The sequence below is a fragment of the Haliotis cracherodii genome, unplaced genomic scaffold, assembly GCF_022045235.1.
Source record: "Haliotis cracherodii isolate W230 unplaced genomic scaffold, xgHalCrac1.p SCAF_1, whole genome shotgun sequence".
In the NCBI taxonomy this organism is placed as follows: Eukaryota; Metazoa; Mollusca; class Gastropoda; order Lepetellida; family Haliotidae; genus Haliotis; species Haliotis cracherodii.
In genome coordinates, this window is record NW_027266264.1 from 44,817,544 (window position 1) to 44,834,202 (window position 16,659).

At 43.8% G+C, this 16,659-nt stretch overlaps 2 protein-coding genes across 2 annotated transcripts in view; one reads left to right on the forward strand and one right to left on the reverse strand.

The window, feature by feature from the left end:
- LOC139478216 (pre-mRNA-splicing factor 38B-like) overlaps positions 1-16,659 on the reverse strand; it is a 106,725-nt gene that overhangs the window by 46,596 nt on the left and 43,470 nt on the right. Inside the window, exon 5 of the mRNA XM_071260607.1 lies at positions 6,737-6,895. Coding sequence (XP_071116708.1) covers positions 6,737-6,895 — 159 coding nt within the window. The remainder of the gene's footprint in view (positions 1-6,736; positions 6,896-16,659) is intronic.
- On the forward strand, positions 10,710-14,993 carry LOC139470912 (collagen alpha-5(IV) chain-like; the record flags this gene model as incomplete). The annotated part of the gene is made up of 5 exons (XM_071253242.1): positions 10,710-12,801; positions 13,014-13,361; positions 13,422-13,706; positions 14,000-14,347; positions 14,818-14,993. Coding segments are annotated over 5 exons (3,249 nt in total), but the record flags the coding sequence as incomplete, so codon positions are not given.

The following is a 16,659-nucleotide window of genomic DNA, read 5'->3' on the forward strand; positions in this document are numbered from 1 at the left end:
ATCGTACCTACATGATAGTCCAATCGGTCATTCACTGTAATAGGCAATAAACTGAGTTGACACTGATTAATCGAGGATTAATTACTGAGAACATCGTGTTAATTTGAGTTAAAGGTGTTTACAACTGTACATAAATACCTTGCATCATCGATGTACCTCATAAACCCAGATCAAAGCGGTTTCACTCCTGGCCACTCAACCCTAGATAACCTCGCCCGACTAGAGCAAGATATTAAGACAGGACAACTAAATAAACAATATACCACAGGCATCTTCTCAGACTTCTCTAAAGCTTTCGACATGGTATGGCACGACGGGCTAATACAAAAAATTAAAAAAATAGGACTCAAAGGTCAGATAATAAACTACATCCAGGACTTCCTAAACAATCGTAAAATAACTGTGGGTATAGACCAAACACTATCGGACCAATGTCCCCTAGAAAATGGCACTCCCCAGGGCAGTATCCTCTGCCCCACCCTCTTCAATATAATGATAAACGATCTAATCGAGGGCCTATCCCCTAAAGTAAACACATCAAAATTCGCGGATGATGGAGCCCTCTGGATCCGCACTAAAAGCATTAAAATGACCCAAAATTTACTCTTAAAATCCCTTAATAAAATACAACAATGGGCTGACAAATGGGGCTTCTCCCTAAACTCAGAAAAAACAACAGGAATAGTATTCAAACATAAAAACATGAAACCCGCCTCCCCAATCCTCCAGCTAAACAACCAAACAATCAAATTTAAAAAACAAACCAAATTCTTAGGACTTATTTTCGATGAACATCTCACCTGGGATGCTCACATCCAAAACCTAACAACTAAATGCAGTAAAGACCTAAACACCCTAAGATGCCTAACTGGCTCTAACTGGGGAGCCTCCAAAGATACCCTCCTCTCTCTCTACATATCACTAATTAGATCAAAGCTAGACTACGGCTGCGCCATATACAACACCCTAAACAACTCTCTATCTAAAAAACTTGACTCAATACAATATCAGGCTCTCAAGCTGATAACACACACCCAACATGGCACCTCCTACACTTCACTTCAGGCCTTAACAGGAGAAATGCCACTAAGTCTACGCAGGAAACAGCTAAGCTTAAATTTCTGGGCCGCGTCCCAATCAAACCCTCTCATCCAAAACTTAATAAACCAAAATATCAGCCCCAAAAACCATGCTCTAGCTCGTAAACACCCCTTACTTACCTCAATATCCCAAAGAATAACAAACTACCTAAATGAACACCAAATTAAAAATATTAAACAAAATTGCAACAATCAAATATCTTCACCCCTAAACTTAAAATACCCAAAATAGACACAACACTAGCTAGCCAAATAAATAAACAAACCGACCCAAACATAGCTAAAACTACCACACTAGCATACATACACGAAAATTGGCCAAATTGGTGTCACATTTACACGGACGGATCTTCAGATCCGACCTCCAAACACACAGGTTTCGGAGTCCATACCACACAACCAACTAACACCACACAATCCTTCCGACTCCCAAACAACCAATCAATATTCATGGCAGAACTAATGGGCATGGCCTCAGCCCTCCATAATCAAGAATCCAAAAACCACAAAAAAATCCTAATACTTACCGACTCCCTAAGTGGACTGCAAGCCCTCCAAAACAAAAATACCAAAAACCGACCTAAATTAATAAATCAAATACATAAAAGCTCCAACGACCTAACTAAGGCAGGCAAACAAATAACCTTGTGGATACCCGCCCACGTAGGAATATACGGTAATGAAAACGCCGATAAGGCAGCCAAACTATCCCTCAAAATCCCAGAAATAAGCTTAAACTTACCCATCTCAAAATCAGAAATTAAAAGCGTAAACAAGCAAAAAATCACAAAAAATGGCATAACCTATATCTATACTCAAATAGCCAAATCAAAAAAGTGCTCAGCAAACCACTAACCAAACCAAAAATTCTCCATCCATCAAAGAAAATCGACAGAGTAATCACTGAACTCCAAACAGGACACACCAACCTAAATAACCACCTAAAAAAATTAAAAAAACACACTACAGGTAACTGCCCACACTGCAAACAACTAGAAACCCCAGAACACGCACTCATCCACTGCACACACTACCTAACACATCGAACCTCATTACAAACCACCCTCAATCTAAACAAGGCTCTCACTCTAGAAGCAATACTAAACCCACAAAATAAACTAGAAAAATTCTTAATCAAAACGGAACTAATAAAACGCATCTAAAAACACAATAATCTACCAAATCAAAATCACATAAACAAACAAACATCCACCATACCCAGCTCCCTTAGTTCTCCTCCCCAACCCCATCGGCATCTATTCCAAATCTCAAAATTCCCAAATTCTATATAAGCAGCCCTTAAAGCCCACTCTTGGGTTGCACAGACCACTTTCGCCCCTTTCGGGAACACAATAAATGGCCTGGCCGGGCCCGTGTGCAAAATACGCACCAGTCGGAAAGCGCACATTAAATCTCCAAAGTAAGTAAGTATGTACCTCATTATCCTCAAAAACCTCAGACAAGAAGCGAAAGCATGACGACAGCCAGTCGACCAATGCAGATCAGTCGAGCGGATTTGCAGATTTTAGCTAGTCGTATATTGAATCTTGATTGACCGCCATTTTGCTTTCTGTGACGATCGATATCATATTTTGTTATGGTCAATAATTAAGTACAGATGAAAAAAGTATTCAAATAAATATTACTATCAACGATATTTTAGTAATTGTGATTATATTATCTGTCTTGTTTTTAAATAATCTTTAGTTTAAAAAAAAACCTTTTCCCGTGAGGTCACGTTATAACCAAATATGGGATAATAGTTTCAGTCCAAATGTTACAACGCGTACACTTGAGCAGACTCATGAATATAACTCATGAATATTAATTAGACCATTCACTACGTTAACAGATCGTTATTATAACAGAAACAAACGTATGTTTTCCATGTATATCTAAAATGATATTATTTGTTATTAATTGTCCGGTGAATTAACAATTTAAATTGAAACAATTCATAATTCATCATATTATGAATACGTAACAACTTGTAATGTGTGTGAAAAGTCGTCTTAAAATATGCTATTTGAAGGGGGCGTGGCCTAAATGCAAATGTCCAATTTGGATTTTAAATTTTCCGGACCCCTGTAACATACATATTAAATATACAAAGAAACTATATTATAACTTAAATATGTATAATAGAAATGCCAAGTACAAGACAGGAATGTTTTATCCTGAAAGTAGAATAGACGCAACTGACCTTACACACCCAAGGATTTTAGTTGATGTCTCTGGTGATCAGTTTCAAACTCAATTCCCTGATATCTTTAGAAATTACAGGTTTGCAGCAACGAACGTTAAAACAGTTCATGATTGGTTCTCCAATCCAATGCAGTTCTGGCAAAACCAGCTAAAGTTTGCTATATGGTGTGCCACAACAGGCTGTAGTGTATCTGTTAGTGGTCATCATGACAAACTAAGTAAATCTGTTTTCTTCTTTCAGGGGTACTATCAGATTAGGCGCATCTTTACAGAAATAAGTGCACCATTACCGCAGGATCAAGCATGGAATGCGTCAAATAATCCATACAATCAGCAGGCTTAGAAGATAAAGCTATCACAGATGCATTAGGTAACCAATTCTATATTCCTCTTGACTTCGAATTACTAGTCACCAAGGTGATAGGTTAGAATATGAACTCACTTTTAATGACTACAACAGAGTAATCAAAGCCACTGGAGATGCAGAAGCTAGCTATTTCATTGATAATATGTCACCGTAGTATGATTGGTAACAGATCCTGAATTAGCAAGACAAATTCGTAACCAGTATACTGGAAGTTTAGCAATTTCGTATAATCGTGTGCTTCGACATCGGAAGATCACAGAGAACAAAAGTTATATGCTGTGGAACATCAATCTGAATGTGCATGCTCAATCCTATAAGGGTATTTTAATGTTGTTCAAGGACCCCTCAACAGCATATTCCAGAGATACTGAGGCATTCTACAACCTTGAGATTACAAAAGTAGAATTGACTATATGGTCAAGGCAAGCGAGCATATCAACAGTGGGATGAGGTTAAAAAACTCCCCTCCATAAGGCATAGTTGGGAAGTTAACGTGCCCACAAAAGATTGGGCTTTTGCGGATGTATCACTGGCCAAATTCCTTACCTGGAAGTATGCCCTATGGCTAGACATGTGAACCACAGATGATGACCAACTACAAAGCAGTGGTTAGAGGACACAGAAGGCTGATGAGGGTGTCATTATACAGGTAATGAAGAAGACTGAAATGGAGCCTTTGGTCTTCGATTATGACATTGGTGACTTTATCGTGGAGAAAGTTCCAATTCAAGATGGCGCCTCTCTTCCTGCCCTTGCAAGTGCAACAGAAACTATGACAAATTCAGTGCCGATTCTTGGGATTAGTGTATCAGTGTCACAGCGAGATTTCATTGTGGAACAGATGAAGGCGAGCATTGCTTTTGTCAACTATGCGTGACACAGCACAGGCAATCGCAGTTAGTGAATGGTGTGGTGCAGCCACCATGTTGCAGAAATTCATCAATACGAAAACAGTCTTACCAGTTCTTCTGGGCTGAGCTAAATAGATGAAGTTTTTGGAGAGATCGAAGATACTCAGACTTGAAGAAACGGATATTAAACATGTGGTTTGGTGTGGTGATTGGTGTGGACAAAACAGGAAGTGTATTGTTACTGTTACATTAACGGAAAATGATGTTGTGCTGCTGTTCTTCCATAAATATATACACCACAATACAATTTAACCACCAATGCATCAAATGTGTCACATGTACACATGACCATGTGCTTTGCTATTTTTAGTGCAACCCGAATAAGCTGGGGTTGAAGTGAAGTTGACCTCTCCTTGTTAGAGCCTGTGCTGATGTCAGGAGACTGAGGAGTTGTTGCCATTGGCACAGAGGAAGTGATTGTCCAAGTGTCATGGAACAAGGCCTTGTATCTTCATCCATCGATCCTGGGGCACCAACATCTGGTGAAGATGATACAGCAGCGTAAATAGCTATGGTGTCGCAATGAGAGGTAATCGATAACCATCCCATAGTAGACAAAAAACAAAGGGATCGTTCAGCATGATCCAGTTTTCTGAAGGCCAATCTTCTGCCAAGAGGTGACTGAACTATTGGGACGGCAAGGAAGAGACCAATCATGGATGTGGGCAGTGGAGCTTTGAGGTCGAGTAGCAGGAGTAGGGTCGGCAGGATCCTTTTGGGGGGGTCCTCTTGGTCAGCGTATTCTTCAACTTCGGGGATATTTCAGACAATTTAGCATGGCGATCCTGTCCTCTAAACTGGCATTTGTGCAAATAGAGGCTGAAGAATTCTTCAGGTAAATTCCAACATTGATCCCAATGGGAAGAAGCAGTACAATGTCCTTGACCAATCGGAATCTGATGTCATGGGGATCTAAAGGGTGAAAAAACATTCCTGTATGTCAAGCAAGCAGGACATGAGACAACTTGATCCTCCATGATAAGACTGCAAGAGAAAACACTGAAGGGCTTGAAAAATATTCTCAGGTGAAAAGTCAAAAAGTCTCAAATTGTATAGCATGTCACCACACTAGAGTGAGTGAGTGAGTGAGTTGGGTTTAACGCCGCTTTTAACAGTATTCCAGTTATATCACGGCATGTCAGCTTAATGTGAGAGGAAAGCCAGAAGTGATGCAGGTCTCGGACGTTTACCACTTCGGTGAAACCCACGAGCACGGGTATGGTGCTGACAAACATAGAAACATAATCGGGGCGAACCGGGATTCGAACCCACAATCATAGGTTTCTGGAGTGTCCAAGGGACGCAACTCTGCACAGGGAATCGCGGCGCCTTAGACGACTGGGCCACCCGTGCCCCCGTGGCGACATACAGAGTGTGTGTGACCCAGATTGTTGGGAGGTGACCATGGTGATGCAAGGGATGTTTGGGCTCATTTTCTTTTTTTAGACGTTGGAAACCTTTGTATTAGCACTTTATCCACTTAGGATTGAAGAAGAAAGAGTGATGTAAAGTGTGAGATAGGATAAGTTTTAAAATATAGTGTGTCACTATACATGCGTGTCAGAACATGAAGATAAGCATCTTACAGTTGGAATCTGATGGAACTGTTGAGAGACTATATGGATTCCATCCAAAAGGTGAAGTGGACACTGCAAAAGGATCGATTGAGCTCTTTTCAGAATAAGAAACAGGTCAATACAATCCCAGTGTCATTGACACAGCACAGTTTATCATAGTCGTAGTTGCATCCAAAATCTAAACAGAGTTATGAAAGTAGGTCCCTCCGGAACTTGCCAGAATGTGTTGCAAGTGCTGGAGACAGAGTTGACCAACAGATTTCAACTTTTTTCACTCTTTCAATGCAATGTTTCAGTCCAGACCAAGCAAGTCGTCATGGCTTCACCAGTATTTTGATAAGGGTATCAGCATTCGTACCAAAACATCTCATTGAAAGAAGAAAGAAATTGAAATGCCTTAGCCAGCTTGACGGATACTACAACTTCTACAACACCACATAAAGATACAGCAGGAGTACTCACAACCTTCAACATTCCAGGTGTTGTCTGTTGTAGTATTGCTAATTTCTAAATCTATGAAGATCTAATGGGCCAAAAAAGGTCCCTTATAATGATCCTATCATTTAGAAAATTTACCTTGCATCTCCCATTGTGTCTTGATGTTTGCGAAGAAGATTATGACGAAGATCATTAGGATTCTCATTTACACGTTCCAGTCTCTTATATGATATTCTTTCTTCATTTTCCCTTGCTCTGTACTTTGCTTCATATCTTGGATCTGGACGCGGATCCAGTCTATGTGAGAAAAAAAAGAAAAACCAAACAATAGTTATCATTGTAAATAATTTATGTGCAATGGCAGCCATATTACATGCGTTATGAATATGATGCAACAGGTATTCTCACGAATTATGTTAGCAAGAGTTTGTTAAAGAACGACAGTTGATATAATTCTTACCATATTGTTCATCATTATTTTAAGCGTAGTTCTTCCATAAACAAGAAAACAGTGTTATCACTATACCCCACCATGGGGCACATTAGAATTTTCTTGGTTCATATAGGAGTGAATATAAACTATAGAAAAATGAGTCTGATAAGCCTTCAGAAAAGATAGGCACTACGGCCGCTTTATGTCATCAGAAAAAATGATAAAATGTGAAATTAATACACACAAAAGGACCCTTCTCTTGAAAAAATAACTCAGTCTTGAAACATATCTTTTAGATAAGCTAACTTCAGTAGTTTCTGACACTATGCACTTTGTAAATAACATGGATCATCGGTCAAAACTATGTATGCTCAAAAACATGCAGCAAGGGAAATAACTCTGGAAAAAACAACTTAGGGCACCAATCCACCAATCTCACTCATACTAACTCGTGTTCGTGGGTTTAACTTTCTGTAAATGTATATGGAATGGCAAAACTGACAAAAGATCTAACTTGATGAAGCCATATAAGAGTGTGGGCTTAGAATGTTAGATGTGTAAACATTCACTCAATTCTTGACACTATCCACTAAAACAAACAAACCCATATATTTGATTTCTTTAGACTAGGAGCTGACATAAATCAAATACAGAAATTTCAAGTTGACAATCCTTATTGGAACTCAATAACAGATATGGTGTGGATTTAAATAAATATAAGGTAATCCAAAACAAGTAAATGAGGTAATGATATAATAATAATAATAATAATAATAATAATAACAATAATATATATGAATATTGTTTCAGGTAATCTCTATTGTTTATTTACTAACAATAAAGTAATATATTTTCTGCAGAAGCCGGTGTTCTTGTGATTTGCAGAAATAAAAAAATGTTGACAAGTAATCAATACTGCTAAAGACTGTCCACATTCAAGACGTTCATGAATTATTTGAATGATTAAGTCCCATCTTAATATATTTTATTGACAACTCTGGAGGCAAACATGTTGTAGTATATTCTAAACTCAACTTGATGTTTGGCCACTAGAAATAGTTCAAAATTGGTTGATTCACAGTAGGTTCATTCTTGTCCCTCAAATGGCACATAATTGAAACTCGCCTGCATTTTAAAACTTCATCCGTGATTCTATTTTTCTTAAGTTTTGATAGGATCTAAGAGGCGAAAAAATTACTTTGGTGTTGTAGATCATTTTTTAATGGAATCAGATTTTTCTGCTACTTTTGTATTTATGTTGTAAACATGAACAATCAATCAGGGATCAACAATGTTGTGAACTCTGCCATATCCAGCTGATGCCCGATCATGTAGTGCAATATTATCTGAACAGGCAGGAGAATGAATCCAGTAAAAAAATTTATTTTGATATACTTATGTTACTAGACATCGAACAAAAGAATTCTAAGAATACTACCTTATTACATCTTTGCCATAAATCCTGTATTTTGGCTTCACTCACACAACTAAAATGTTCCTGTTTTCAACAGAGGTCCTCTTTACTGTCAAATACACAATTAGTTGTTCCCCATATAGCACAATAGCAACCCAAGCTATGACAATGTCCAGATCAAAGGTTGTTTTTTCACACACTCAACATGCAATGTTGTTGTCTGGACTGTGATGAACCTATTTTGCAAGTGTCAACTGCACTTGTACTGTCAGCACAACGGAAACAAACAACATATTCCTCAAAAGGAATATAAAAATGGAATGACTGAAAACAGATTTACAATTTACAATTTACAGTGACACTAATACAAGATGAATAAATAACATCAGTCTCAACTGTGAGACATAATTTTTAATCATGGATGGATATTAAAATACATTTCATGTCAGATTATAATCTAATACCACTATCTCATTTACATCTTTTATCTAGTTATCTTGTATTATCTATCAACAGTGAAGTTGAACTGAAGACTTGTGAACACTCGTAATATTTTCTGGTTGAATACAGTTTATTAGCAACAACAAACACGCCCAAAGCTTTACATTTCGTATATACCATATTTATTCGCATATAATACACACTCATGTATAATACACACCCCTAATTATGGGCTATTACAGGTGTCCCTCCAATCCTTACAACTTCTGTTTACCCCGTTCCATAGGTTCTGCTTAACCACATACTGTAACCGTGCCAAATCACATTATTCACCGCAACAATGATAATATTTTCTTCTGTTTCATTTTTTACGAGTCTACACATCTAGATAAACATATGTCATGGTTAACTTTTAGTGTCCATTTGCGGAATTTTCCTTTGTTTACATCACATGCTGTCATCGAAGCCACACGGAGTGTGAGAGTTACGTTCACTTTGATGCATAAATATATTTTGAAACGACGATTAATTAAAAACTAGACGTAAATTTTAAGATGTTGCAATATATTGTCTTCAGAAAATGTTTATAAATTAAGTTCAGGTGAGTAGTTGTAATATTTTCATTCCAAAGCTGGTAAACAACAACACAGATATTTTGAAACTGCGTCAGTCATGACACAGTCATTTATTTCTGGACGTATTTTTCCTTAATTGAGAGTCATATACGCAAGAATTCTGCGTCAGGGGAAACCCTGGAACTTTGAAGCAAAAGAGAAAAAGAAGCAGAAAAAGAAATTGATCTAGGTCTAGATCCACAGACTTTATATGACAGTCAATACGAATTCAACATCTCAAATTATTTGTTTGAATGAGAAAGTATCTATCGATGATTATTTTCCTATAAAAATTCACATGCATTCATGAATGAAGTAATACTGTAGTGCGATTTATTTGAGAATAGGGGGATCCCCTTTACCCCCTGTATTTAACTTTTAAAATGTCATAAAGGTGGGGTTGTACCTGCCTTGAGCCCTGCTGTGGTGTCCGCCCAAAAAATTATATTGTTCAAGAAACAGAATGAAGTTACCATCGTGAGATTTATTTTTTACTTTAATATTTCGACAAGGGGAAGATACTGCCTTTGAAACCCCTGTGTGTTGTCTGTGTAAGAAAATACTGAACTGCAGACAGTGTTCGGTAGAAAAATGGCGGCCAACAAATCCTCTCGCTTTGACCGTAAATAACAAAACGCGCATGCGTGGAACGTTTTTCATTCCCGTTTTCATTTCAACACGTTAAAACTTTCGTTTCGAATAGGGGACCCAAATACTGCAGTCTAACCCACAGGAGAACAAGCATGCCAGGGATAACTCCATCAGCAGGAGGGGTTGTATGCATCAAAGAGAACCTGTGACACAGTGGAGGCATATATTTTTGTACAATGCAGATAGTCCTAGGTTCAGTATTATTCTCCAGGTACACCAGGTCCTCCATGTCCACCAGGTCCTCCATGTCCACAAGGTACTTCAGGTACTTCAGGTACACCAGGTACTCCAGGTACTCCAGGTACTCCAGGTACACCAGGTACTCCAGGTCCACCAGGTACTCCAGGTCCACCAGGTACTCTTGGTACTCCAGGTCCACCAGGTACTCCATGTACACCATGTACACCATGTACACCATGTAATCCAGGTACTCCAGGTCCTCCAGGTCCACCAGGTCCACCAGGTCCAACAGGTACTCCAGGGACACCATGTACACCATGTACTCCAGGTCCACCAGGTACTCCAGATACACCAGGTACTTCAGGTACATCAGGTACTCTTGGTACTCCAGGTCCACCAGGTCCACCAGGTACTCCATGTACACCAGGTACACCAGGTACTTCAGGTACACCAGGTACACCAGGTGCTCCAGGTCCACCAGGTACTCCAGGTCCACCAGGTACTCCAGGTCCTCCAGGTACACCAGGTCCACCAGGTCCAACAGGTCCAACAGGTACTCCAGGGACACCAGGTCCACCTGGTCCTCCAGGTCCACCAGGTACTCCAGGTCCACCAGGTACTCCAGGTCCACCATGTCCACAAGGTACTCCAGGTACACCAGGTACACCAGGTCCACCAGGTACTCCAGGTCCACCATGTACTCCAGGTACTCCAGGTACACCAGGTCCTCCAGGTACTCAAGGTACACCAGGTACTCCAGATTCACCAGATACTACAGGTCCACCATGTACTCCAGGTACTCCAGGTACACCAGGTCCTCCAGGTACTCAAGGTACACCAGGTACTCCAGATTCACCAGATACTCCAGGTACTCCAGGTACTCAAGGTACACCATGTACTCAAGGTCCACCAGGTCCACCAGGTACTCCAGGTACTTCAGGTACACCAGGTACTTCAGGATGCCAGGTACACCAGGTACACCAGCTGCTCCAGGTACACCAGGTATTTCAGGTACTCCAGGTACTCCAGGTACGCCAGGTACACCAGGTCCTCCAGGTAATCAAGGTACACCAGGTACTCCAGATTCACCAGGTACTCCAGATTCACCAGATACTCCAGATTCGCCAGATACTCCAGGTACACCAGGTACTTCAGGTACTCCAGGTCCACCATGTACTCAAGGTACTCCAGGTACACCAGGTCCTCCAGGTACTCCAGGTACACCAGGTACTTCAGGATGCCAGGTACACCAGGTCCTCCAGGTACTCAAGGTACACCAGGTACTCCAGATTCACCAGATACTCCAGGTCCACCATGTACTCCAGGTACTCCAGGTACACCAGGTCCTCCAGGTACTCAAGGTACACCAGGTACTCCAGATTCACCAGATACTCCAGGTACTCCAGGTCCACCGTGTACTCCAGGTACTCAAGGTACACCATGTACTCAAGGTCCACCAGGTCCACCAGGTACTCCAGGTACTTCAGGTACACCAGGTACTTCAGGATGCCAGGTACACCAGGTACACCAGGTACTCCAGGTCCACCAGGTACTCCAGGTACACCAGCTGCTCCAGGTACACCAGGTACTCCAGGTACACCAGGTCCTCCAGGTACTCAAGGTACACCAGGTACTCCAGATTCACCAGGTACTCCAGATTCACCAGATACTCCAGGTACACCAGGTACTTCAGGTACTCCAGGTACACCAGGTGCTCCAGATTCAAGAGATACTCCAGGTACACCAGGTGCTCCAGGTACTCCAGGTACACCAGGTCCTCCAGGTACTCCAGGTACACCAGGTACTCTAGGTACTCTAGGTACTCTAGGTACACCAGGTACTCCAGGTCCAACAGGTACTCCAGATACACCAGGTACTCCAGGTCCACCAGGTCCACCAGGTACTCCAGGTCCACCAGGTACACCAGGTACACCAAGTACTCCAGGTACACCAGGTACTCCCGATACACCTGTTACTCCAGGCACTCCAGATCCACCAGGTACTCCAGATCTATCAGGTACACCAGGTACTCCAGGTACTCCAGGTACTCAAGGGACACCAGTTACTCCAGGTACTTCAGGTACACCAGGTACAGGTCCACCAGGTACTCCAGATACACCAGTTACTTTAGGTACACCAGGTACACCAGGTACTCCAGGTATTCCAGGTACACCAGGTACACCAGGTACTTCAGGTACACCAGGTACTCCAGGTACTCCAGGTACTTCAGGTACACAAGGTACTCCCGATACACCTGTTACTCCAGGCACTCCAGATCCATCAGGTACACCAGGTACTCCAGGTTCACCAGGTTCACCAGGTACACCAGGTACTCCAGGTACACCAGGTACTCCAAGTACACCAGGTACTCCAGGTCCAGGTACACCAGGTCCACTCGGTCCAATAGGTACTCCAGGTACCCCAGGTCCCTCAGGTCCTCCAGGTACACCAGGTACTCCAGGTACTCCAGGTACACCAGGTACACAAAGTACTCCAGGTACACCAGGTACACAAGGTACACAAGGTACACCAGGTACACCAGGTACTCTAGGTACACTAGGTACACCAGGTACACCAGATACTCCAGGTCCAGGTACACCAGGTACACAGGTACTCTAGGTACACTAGGTACACCAGGTACACCAGGTCCTTAAGGTACTCCAGGTCCTCAAGGTACTCCAGGTACACCAGGTATTCCAGGTCCAGGTACACCAGGTGCTCCAGATTCAAGAGATACTCCAGGTACACCAGGTGCTCCAGGTACTCCAGGTACACCAGGTCCTCCAGGTACTCCAGGTACACCAGGTACTCTAGGTACTCTAGGTACACCAGGTACTCCAGGTCCAACAGGTACTCCAGATACACCAGGTACTCCAGGTCCACCAGGTACTCCAGGTACACCAGGTACACCAAGTACTCCAGGTACACCAGGTACTCCCGATACACCTGTTACTCCAGGCACTCCAGATCCACCAGGTACTCCAGATCTATCAGGTACACCAGGTACACCAGGTACTCCAGGTACTCCAGGTACTCAAGGGACACCAGTTACTCCAGGTACTTCAGGTACACCAGGTACAGGTCCACCAGGTACTCCAGATACACCAGGTACTTTAGGTACACCAGGTACACCAGGTACTCCAGGTATTCCAGGTACACCAGGTACACCAGGTACTTCAGGTACACCAGGTACTCCAGGTATTCCAGGTACACCAGGTACACCAGGTACTCCAGGTACACAAGGTACTCCCGATACACCTGTTACTCCAGGCACTCCAGATCCATCAGGTACACCAGGTACTCCAGGTTCACCAGGTACACCAGGTACTCCAGGTACACCAGGTATTCCAAGTACACCAGGTACTCCAGGTCCAGGTACACCAGGTCCACTCGGTCCACTAGGTACTCCAGGTACACCAGGTCCCTCAGGTCCTCCAGGTACACCAGGTACTCCAGGTACTCCAGGTACACCAGGTACACAAGGTACTCCAGGTACACAAGGTACACAAGGTACACCAGGTACACCAGGTACACCAGGTACTCTAGGTACACTAGGTACACTAGGTACACCAGGTACACCAGGTACACCAGATACTCCAGGTCCAGGTACACCAGGTACACAGGTACTCTAGGTACACCAGGTACACCAAGTCCTCAAGGTACTCCAGGTCCTCAAGGTACTCCAGGTACACCAGGTATTCCAGGTCCAGGTACACCAGGTGCTCCAGATTCAAGAGATACTCCAGGTACACCAGGTGCTCCAGGTACTCCAGGTACACCAGGTCCTCCAGGTACTCCAGGTACACCAGGTACTCTAGGTACTCTAGGTACTCTAGGTACACCAGGTACTCCAGGTCCAACAGGTACTCCAGGTCCACCAGGTCCACCAGGTACTCCAGGTCCACCAGGTACTCCCGGTATACCAGGTACACCAAGTACTCCAGGTACACCAGGTACTCCCGATACACCTGTTACTCCAGGCACTCCAGATCCACCAGGTACTCCAGATCTATCAGGTACACCAGGTACACCAGGTACTCCAGGTACTCAAGGGACACCAGTTACTCCAGGTACTTCAGGTACACCAGGTACAGGTCCACCAGGTACTCCAGATACACCAGGTACTTTAGGTACACCAGGTACTCCAGGTATTCCAGGTACACCAGGTACACCAGGTACTTCAGGTACACCAGGTACTCCAGGTATTCCAGGTACACCAGGTACTCCAGGTACTCCAGGTACACAAGGTACTCCCGATACACCTGTTACTCCAGGCACTCCAGATCCATCAGGTACACCAGGTACTCCAGGTTCACCAGGTACACCAGGTACTCCAGGTACACCAGGTACTCCAAGTACACCAGGTACTCCAGGTACACCAGGTACTCTAGGTACACTAGGTACACCAGGTACACCAGGTACACCAGATACTCCAGGTCCAGGTACACCAGGTACACAGGTACTCTAGGTACACTAGGTACACCAGGTACACCAGGTACACCAGGTACACCAGGTCCTCAAGGTACTCCAGGTCCTCAAGGTACTCCAGGTACACCAGGTATTCCAGGTCCAGGTACACCAGGTACTCCAGGTACTCTAGGCACTCTAGGTACTCCAGGTTCACCAGGTACACCAAGAACTCCAGGTAATCCTGTACTTTAATGAGTTGAGGGGTTCAAAGGGGTGCCCGTGCACAACCCGAGATGCACTGCCCCATGTGTTCCATGCTCAAAACAAACCCGGGTGATGTTGATCGCATGTAGTTCGCTCACCTGTGCCACTGTAGCTAATGCCAAGAGAAACACTGTTTTCTTGGTGAGGTTATAAAATGATGATGCATAGAGGGGCTCGAAGGGGGCCCTCACAAACCTCGAAGTAAAACGTTCAAGTCCCAAGCAGGTGGGCGGAACTTGGCTTTCTGATCCTCAAGCCTGAATGAGCGTAGTAGGGCCTGTAGTTCCGGGACCTTAGTCATCTTGCGATTTTCAAGAACAGCCAACACTGAATTATGCATTACCAAATGCCCTGTAATTGTACTACCCTTCTTGAACGCAAGTGTAGGAGGTATTCGGCTAAGAATTGAGGTGATTCTTTGCCTTACAAAAGGTTTCAAATGATTCCCACTTGTCATCGTATAACCCCCTGGTAGAAGGACAATGTGCCAAGGCAATGGCCTTAGCTGCATGGGCCGAATAGCCCCTGGCGCTTAACGCCTTTTTAGTGGATCGTCTTCCCAAAGGTTTTTTAGGTATATCTTGCCGGAACGCCCCTGAGTGAAGTTTCCATTCTGTGGGAGCCACTCTGTCTGCCCGGCATAGGGCGTCAACCAGGGTGTTCCGACATCGGGGCATGTGCTGGATTATGAATTTTCGTCCCAGATGATCCACAAGATGAAAGAACCTGAATGTCTGTTGTTTAAGGGAGTGAGAGTGCAATGCCTTGATTGTGCAGGCACCAAACCATCATGCTGTTGTCGGTGGATCTTGTGAGTTGGGTGGATGTAGGTGCTCCTGCCAATGTGAGATGCAGGCACCACACCACCGTGCTGTTGTCGGTGGATCTTGTGAGTTGGGTGGATGTAGGTGCTCCTGCCAATGTGAGATGCAGGCACCAAACCATCATGCTGTTGTCGGTGGATCTTGTGAGTTGGGTGGATGTAGGTGCTCCTGCCAATGTGAGATGCAGGCATCACACCACCGTGCTGTTGTCGTGGATCTTGTGAGTTGGGTGGATGTAGGTGCTCCTGCCAATGTGAGATGCAGGCACCAAACCATCATGCTGTTGTCGGTGGATCTTGTGAGTTGGGTGGATGTAGGTGCTCCTGCCAATGTGAGATGCAGGCATCACACCACCGTGCTGTTGTCGTGGATCTTGTGAGTTGGGTGGATGTAGGTGCTCCTGCCAATGTGAGATGCAGGCACCACACCACCGTGCTGTTGTCGTGGATCTTGTGAGTTGGGTGGATTTAGGTGCTCCTGCCAATGTGAGATGCAGGCACCACACCACCGTGCTGTTGTCGGTGGATCTTGTGAGTTGGGTGGATGTAGGTGCTCCTGCCAATGTGAGATGCAGGCATCACACCACCGTGCTGTTGTCGTGGATCTTGTGAGTTGGGTGGATGTAGGTGCTCCTGCCAATGTGAGATGCAGGCACCACACCACCGTGCTGTTGTCGTGGATCTTGTGAGTTGGGTGGATTTAGGTGCTCCTGCCAATGTGAGATGCAGGCACCACACCACCGTGCTGTTGTCGTGGATCTTGTGAGTTGGGTGGCTGTAGGTGCTCCTGCCAATGTGAGATGCAGGCACCACACCACCGTGCTGTTGTCG